General features: G+C 33.3%; 1 protein-coding gene across 1 annotated transcript; it reads right to left on the bottom strand.

Moving 5' to 3' along the window:
* Nucleotides 1-2,276: 2,276 nt before the first annotated feature.
* On the bottom strand, nt 2,277-7,613 carry LOC114189135 (uncharacterized). Its single transcript, XM_028077842.2, has 8 exons — nt 7,175-7,613; nt 6,079-6,186; nt 5,320-5,985; nt 4,754-4,830; nt 4,063-4,539; nt 3,870-3,953; nt 3,622-3,710; nt 2,277-2,628 (listed from the first exon to the last, which is right to left on the bottom strand). The coding sequence occupies exons 1-8, from the start codon at nt 7,179-7,181 to the stop codon at nt 2,559-2,561; spliced, it is 1,578 nt and encodes a 525-aa protein (XP_027933643.1). The 5' UTR covers nt 7,182-7,613; the 3' UTR covers nt 2,277-2,558.
* Nucleotides 7,614-8,031: the final 418 nt, after the last annotated feature.

Here is an 8,031-nt window from a genome sequence, read left to right as displayed (position 1 = left end):
GCAGATTGTTTTAAAATTATTGAATATGAAAAACTTTCAGTTTAAATGCAAAGTTGTGTTATTGTAGTGCGAACCTGTACTTTTCTGTGAAACATTGTTTTCCCTCACCCACATAAAAGTAGTAGCCCTTAAGTTTTGAGAATTTAACATATGTTGGTTCGTGGATGAGGTGGGTTGGTATAACATGAAGCCATTTCAATAGGTGGTGGTGTGACAAGTGATCCAGGATTTAAGTGCCGACCCAAGAGTCCCGTTCTGCTAACCTGCTTTATATGATTTGAACAAAATGTTTCCACTTGTTGGCTTGGATGATAAGTATCTCGTTTGGTGGCGTGAGAAATATAAATTTCATTAACAAAGTTAAGTCACATCAATTGATAAGGAATAATGTTTATAAATTTTGCAAATTGTTTTAAAATTATTGAATATGAAAAACTTTCAGTTTAAATGCAAAGTTGTGTTATTGTAGTGCGAACCTGTACTTTTCTGTGAAACATTGTTTTCCCTCACCCACATAAAAGTAGTAGCCCTTAAGGTTTGAGAATTTAAGATATGTTGGTTCATGGATAAGGTGGATTGGTATAACATGAAGTCATTTCAATAGGTGGTGGTGTGACAAGTGATCCAGGATTCAAGTGTCAACCCAGGAGTCCCGTTCTGTTAAACTGCGTTATATGATTTGACCAAAATGTTTCCACTTGTTGGCTTGGATGATAAATATCTCGTTTGGTGGCGTGAGTAAATATAAATTTCATTAATAAAATTAACTCACACCAATTGATAAAGAATAATGTTTATAAATTTTGCAGATTATTTTAAACTTATTAAATATGAAAAACTTTCAGTTTAAGTACAAAGCTCTGTTATCGTAAGTGTGAACCTGTACTTTTTTGCAAAACATTATTTTCCCTCACCCACATAAAAGTAATAGCCCTTAAATTTTAAGAATTTAATATGTTTGGTTCGTGGATGAGGTGGGTTGGTATAACATGAACTCATTTCAATAGGTGGTGGTGTGACAAGTGATCTAGGATTTAAGTGTCAACCCAGGAGTCCCGTTCTGCTAACCTGCGTTATATGATTTGAACAAAATGTTTCCACTTGTTAACTTGGATGATAAGTATCCCGTTTGGTGGTGTGAGTAAATTATACACTTCATTAATTAAGTTAACTCACACCAATTGATAAGGAATAATATTTATAAATTTTTGAGATTGCTTATAATTTATTGGATATGAAAACTTCCAGTTTAATTGCAAAGTTCACCAATGTAGACCATAACAGAACGAAAAACATCAATCCTACTTCACCAATCTGGTCTTGAACAACACTGTTTTAAAAAAAATCCATACTTTATCATGTGTTAACCAAAAACAGAAATAAAAATGCCTCATTTCCACAAACATCAACGAATACAAAAATTTTGTTGCAGTGGGTAAACTCAACTTTTTCTGCTCCACCAATAGGGAAATGGCGAACACAGTCCGAAAGTATCTTCCAAAACGGGCGAACAAGAAATTTGTAGAATGAAGGAAAAAGAAAACTACGACCATAAAAGAAAAAGAAAATTACAGGGATGACAAACAATAAATTGCAAAAATGAAGGAAGAAAAAACTTAGAGGAAAGGGAGAAAACCAAACTTAGAAATGAAGAAACCACACACTGCTTTCCACTTCTCTCACCACTTCCATTCCGCTCTCTCTCCTTGCTTCTCTCACTTCTGTAACTCCACTCTCTCTCTCCTTGCTTCTCTCATTTCTGTAACTTCTTCAACCACCTTTTTTCTCTCTTACTCAACCATTCAATGTGGAAATGTGAAAAAAAAATTCAAAAATAAAATATCACTGCCACTTCAAGCAGTGAGATAAGTTATTAGAAAATGGTTGTTAACATATCATTTTCTTTTAAAAGTATAAGATTATTCAGCTAACTTTTTCAGAGAAATATACTTCTTACTCTTTAAGGTGCTATAATTGCAATGTTGAACACCACAAGTGTTGAAATTTTACTTTAAATATTGTAAAAATGTAGGTTTAATAAATTTAATCACTTTTCCACCTGATCTTCTGATGCTCTTTTTCCCATTTAAGATGAATCAAAATTGCTTTTCTCAAACACTAAATGCATAAGTGTATAACTGATCCAACCAAGGATCCACCAACTACAATAGCTAATAACATGTTTGGAAAGGCAAAATCTGACTTTCCAATCCTCTTCTCACATTGGATTGGTGTTTCATCAAGGTGAAATGATGAACCAAACACATCACAAACCATTAAGAAGGAAGTTATGTATAATTATAAACTGCATTTGGATCCTTCCTACCCAACACAAACAGCTGCACGAAAATGAGATTTACATCCAAAATTTTAAGAAAAGGGGTAGGTGAGGAATTTCTGTTCTTACAGAAGCAACTACGCAAGCACAACAGCAAATCAAGTTAGTGATGTTAGTGTGTCTTTCTAGATGTTACTGTGCAAAATGGACCTGTCTTTCTACACTGTACAAAACCAGTGCCTCAGAGAAAACCTGTAAATATCATATCTGTCAACAACTCTTAATCCACCGAGGAACTGGTTTCAGCAGTTTCATCCTCACTAAAGCTAGATGGCATCTCTGCTGCAGACCTACATGATCATGAATGATGGTATTAGGAAATGTTCTACATTCCATAAGTCAATAGCAAGTAGGATGAAAACTTTCAAGGTTTAAGTTATTATAAGCTTTAAGATTAATGTGTTAAACTCATGAACTATATATCCAGTTCAGTGAAAAGAGAAGGAGTGAGGCTAAGTGTATGGTTAGTTTTCAAATGGGTTAAGTATGTTTTTAATCCTTGATGCGAAATTGGAATTCGTTCCTGTTCGAGACTCTGATACATTTTGGTTCCCAAACTTTAAAAATGAATAGATATAGTCTTTTTAATCAAGTTACGTTAAATTTTTTTGACATGTCAAACACGTTTCATACTAGCATTTAAATTGCTTACAACCACACATTTTCACTTCACTGTTAACTGGGAAACATGTTTGACACGCTAAAAAAATTTAATATAATTGGATTAAAAGGACTATATCCATCCCCTTTAAAAGTTTAGAAACCAAAATATGAAGTTTCATAATGAATTTTAATTGTCAAAATTTAGGGACTAAAAACATATTTAACTCTTTTTAAATATTTCTTCAATAACCATCTCTTTCCACTTCTTAAATTCTCTTTTAGTGATTTTAAAATCTGGGGTGATAAGAACTGATTTTGGGAGAGGTGAAATTTTTTTAACTTTTATGCATAGTAGAATTGATCTTGGGGTGTTGTATTCAAATTATATCTTACTTATACTTTAAAAGCAGTTTGTTCCTAAAAGATAAACAACAAACGATTGTTTCTCAGAAACATGTTGAACCAGACATGTGCAGAAGTTATTCTTATCAACTCCACCCAAAAACTATAATGTTTAAGTTGTGAATATAAACACTTCATAATCTACTTACACTATTATCAGTCAAATCGGTTCTACAATAAACAGAAATGGACAGGAACATAAGATCACAGAATTTTAAGAGGACCAGGAGAAGCAAGTAATCAAAAAAAGAGAAAAAACAGAAGATATAAACAGCCACCTTTGAACTTTTCTTGGTTCCAGGTCAGAAACAGGTGTTTGTTTAACATCATATTGTTGAAATGGGTCAACTTTAGCTCGCTTTGCAACCTATGATGTTAATGTGAAAAAAAGGATAAGAAGTTAAGAACACAGAGTAAAGAAAAATATCATGTGCACTATCAAAGAATGAGAGGAGAAAATTGACAAGAAAATCATGTTACCAAAAATACAGATGCAGGAAGTTTATGCAATGCAACTAAAACTCACCATTTTTTCATTTGAAAGCACCTTAATTCCATCTGGATCATGATATTGTTTTTTTAACTTTCTATCGCCATTAAACTTCTCTTCCTGCAACAAATTAAACCAAACAAGCCTGTTAAGTCATTTGAAAGCAAAACAAATTGATGATTAAATAAAAAAAAAAAAACACAAAGAAATTGCAAGTGTATTCACAGACCTTGGCCATCCTTTTGGTAAGCCCTTTTTCTTCAGCATTCAAGTAAATTTGAGACTTGTGTACTAAATTTGAAGGCTTAGATTTTACATATTCACTCTTTTGTACATTCTTCAGATTGATGTTGTTGTAGAGATGTAACAGCGAATCTATCTGCTTAACTGCAACGGCATTTTCTTCATAGTGGTCACTGGGGTTGGAAGCAGAATCTGACCTCATCCCCTCAAAACCATGCTTAGTACCCATCCTATGGTTTTTAGCACCATTATAAGCAGATGCTTCCCCAGTAGAGTCTACATACAAATCCAGGGAAGAGTTCTTGTGAGGCAAATGATTGGTAAAACTGTGAAAACTTGCTCTTTGATTTATATGCTTGTGGGGTTTCTTATCCTGCAAATCAGGACCATGCAAAGAGCCAAAGTCACTTCCTTCCTTATGTGAATCTTGGGACCTTAATTTGGTAAAATATGAATCATATCTCTGCCAAACAAAAGGAAAAGAAAGTGAGAAACCAGGCATTAACAATTAAGCACTGATTTTACAGAAAACATCACTCATCCCAGGCTTGTATGATTTAACCTTAAAAGTCAAGTAAATGCCCAATTTATGATGCATGTATCTTATAATTTGAACAGATCATGCTCTACTAGGATAATGAAAGCAGAAGATGAATGCATTCAAAAGTTCAACTTACTGAGCCACTGGATTGCTTTTTCGCAGCAGAGACTTCTGGTGAATTTGGAAGAGCGGGATTTGCAGCATAGTATCCTTCTGCCATAGCATTCATCAGATTAGAAGGGTAAGATTCTCAATCTATTCTTCAAATGACCATATGCAAGCAGAAATTAGATTTAGAGTTATGAGAGTCAATAGAATGAAGACAATAAACCTTGAGACACAAGCTAATATAAAATCTATTAATTATCATTGAACCTGTTAATATTCATATTAAGAAGGCATTTCTTAAAAGTTCTCCAAAATATCTAAACATCCAGATCATAATCCATGACAAATAACCACAGGCTTGTACATTTTATTTTCTATTCAAAGAAAGAAGATACTTGAAGCTACTACCACCACCTAGGAAAGAAAACAATGTGATGTGTGCCAAATATCTTTCCCACTATCTTTGGTGAGCAACAACATCCCATTAACCCAAAACAGCAATTATATGGTTTCAACAAAAAAACCATTTTAGCCTTGCAAACCTAGTGAGAGTTGAAAAGAATGTGATAACTAAACACATATAGTACAACCTACCATTAGCTAGATCTGCAATTTGGCCTTCAAATGCCCCTGGAGGAATTGTATCAAACTCAACACTAAGTAATGGTCCATCTTCCTGAAAATGATTTCCTAATTGCTTTTTGACAGCAGTAATAGCAACATGTTCTATCTCTCCCTTCACTTTTAAATACCCTGATGGTTTATACCCCATGTTATTTGCACCCTTGGGATTTAACGGCGGAAGAGACCCGTTAGGCATCAAATGACTAGAAGGCTCCATGTCATACTGATCCTGTCCTTGAGGAAGCAATCGGTCTTGCAAAGATGAGCAACTCTCAGATGATGTGTTATCAGTTGCACTATCATTTTCTGCATAATGATGGTTGTTCCTTTGAGCATAGGTCATATCTGCAGCCGAAAATTCATGGTTATAGAGTCCATGACTCTCAACCTCTTTGGGATCCAGATATCTATAATCACCATGTTTAGTGCTTCCGCACGAATCCTGCACTAGACCACTGCCTCTGTCCTGGATAACACCACTTGAACGATCTTGTCGTCCATTAGCACCTACTTCATCATTCATCAACTTTTTATCTTTCAATCTTCTGTGGCAAAACCATCCAGATATTTGCTTTTCTGTCAACTCTAACTCTTCAGCAAGTTCTGATTTCATTTCCTCCGTGAGATATTTGTGATCTGAAAAAACAAATAGTGGAAAGGGAAATTCCTTGAGAATCATCATTCAGCAAGATGCATTAAAACCCAAATGACAGAAAAATATTAACGTACCATTATAAAAATTTTCCAATGCTGTAAGCTGCGCAGGTGTTTTGAGCCTTCTTTTCTTATTTTTCTCCATTGACAATTTATTTTCTTCTGATTGCATCTCAGTTGTTTCTGAGTACCAACAGAAAAGCATAAGTAGAGGAGTTAAGATGGAACAAATAACAACAGTTTGCAATAAAAAAAATCACCATCAACAAAAAAGAAGAATCTAATGTTTTACCATCCACTTCAATTGAAAAAAATGTTATGAAATCAATCATACAGCTACATGCTTAACATCAATGAGTATATGAAGAAGAACGTATGCATGAACACATAAGAAGTCAAGTTTGAGATGGGAAATTTTCCCAAGACTGAAAAAACTGTTTTCCTTGAATCTTTGAGAGGGAAGATTCATATTTTGGTCAAATATGTATAAGGAAATGATTTCAAAAGAAGAAGAGGTTTATGAATTTCAGGAGCTTGTCACACGAGATCACTTGGAGCATGTAGTTGATGAATTTCATTTCTAACTGACAAGAAAAATTGTTTTATATGCATATAAATATAGAAACAGATCATAATCAGCCCTTTCTTTCTATCCTCACAATTTTGTCAGCAAATGACTTTTAAAAATTAAGAACTTACGTCCTGTATAAGTTAATATACATGCTTCATACTTGCATATTATTATAAAATAAAACTTAAGATTTAAAGAAAAAAAAACTTTAAAAATTAGAAAGAAAAAAAAAGTTGCAAAATTACCAGAATTTTGCAAAGGAACAAGTAGATCCAACCATAGGCATCATTTCATGACATTAACAAAGCAAACAAAAAGCCGTTCCTTATTGCACAAATCAAATATTAAATTCCAAAATATGAAAGAAATTCAACCAAATCCTAATTTCCTTTCACTTTGATTAACTATCCCAGAGCCCAATGACCCCAAATTTAAAACCCTGATGTCATATTAACCATCAAAACATCAACTACTCTATAATGCAAACAATTCACATCCAGGACCTAGATTCCAACAAAGGCATTCACTGCATGAATTAGAAACAATCTTGTAAAGAAAAATATCACATAAAAAAAACCCAAATCTCTGATAACACAATACCTTCCATGGTTTTGAGGAATTGTGGTGAATCTCCCTCTTCTCTGCAAGTTTTGGAGTCAAAGGTGTAAACTTTTTCACTAGGTTCTCAGAAAAATGAGACCCATTTGACAGAAACCAAAATAAAATGCAAAATTAATAAGTGGGTGTTTGTGATTCATTCAACCTGACCCTTAATTCACCTCAGGGAAAAGAAAAAAAAAAAGAAAGAGAGAGAAAGTAACTTCTGGGGAAAGTTGAAAGCCAATAGAGACAGCAGAACAATTTCCCTTTCTCTCTCTGCTTATTTCATTTGTTTCTTCCTCCAATCAGCTTTTACATTTTCTTTTTTTTACTTTCTGATTGAACAGAGAAATCAAGCTGTGTTTTCCCTTTTTCTAATTGTTAATTGAATTTAACTGTGCTTTGTTTTTCCCCAGAAAGAATGAACGCTGAAAGAAAAATATGCAGCTTTGCTCAAAATAATAAAATAAAATTAATAAATGGACATGTCGACATGATCTGGGAGGACAATGCGTTCTCATTTTCTTTTCATTTATAAAAAAATTATTGCATGCACTTTTTCTTTTTAGAGTCGTTCTTGAATCTTGATCCATAAGTCAAAGATTTTTCTTTTGTGTTTTCGATTAGAAAATTAATGATAATAAGTATCTAGTTTATTTTTGCAATTACCGTCCACGGTTTCGAATATGTATACATTTAATTCGACGGAAGTTTTAACATATACATCATGTTGATTGGGTACAAAGTCAAATTTATTTTGATGCTATTATCTTTTATAAAAGAATAGACTGACCTTAGAAATTGATTTTGTTGACTAACTTCATATTTTTCTTTAATCAAATTAATAAATTAATCTC

This window comes from Vigna unguiculata, chromosome 6 (assembly GCF_037176805.1).
Source record: "Vigna unguiculata cultivar grain cowpea cultivar isolate G323 ecotype 2 chromosome 6, ASM3717680v1, whole genome shotgun sequence".
Lineage (NCBI taxonomy): Eukaryota > Viridiplantae > Streptophyta > Magnoliopsida > Fabales > Fabaceae > Vigna > Vigna unguiculata.
This window is presented reverse-complemented; position numbering and strand designations above follow the sequence as displayed.

Bases quoted from the DNA above. Each gene is read 5' to 3' on its own strand.
- LOC114189135 (XM_028077842.2), bottom strand. The intron at 4,831-5,319 runs GTAGGTTGTACT...ATGCTATGGCAG, and splicing joins AATTGCAGATCTAGCTAATG to AAGGATACTATGCTGCAAAT. The intron at 3,954-4,062 runs GTCTGTGAATAC...AATTTGTTGCAG, and splicing joins TTACCAAAAGGATGGCCAAG to GAAGAGAAGTTTAATGGCGA.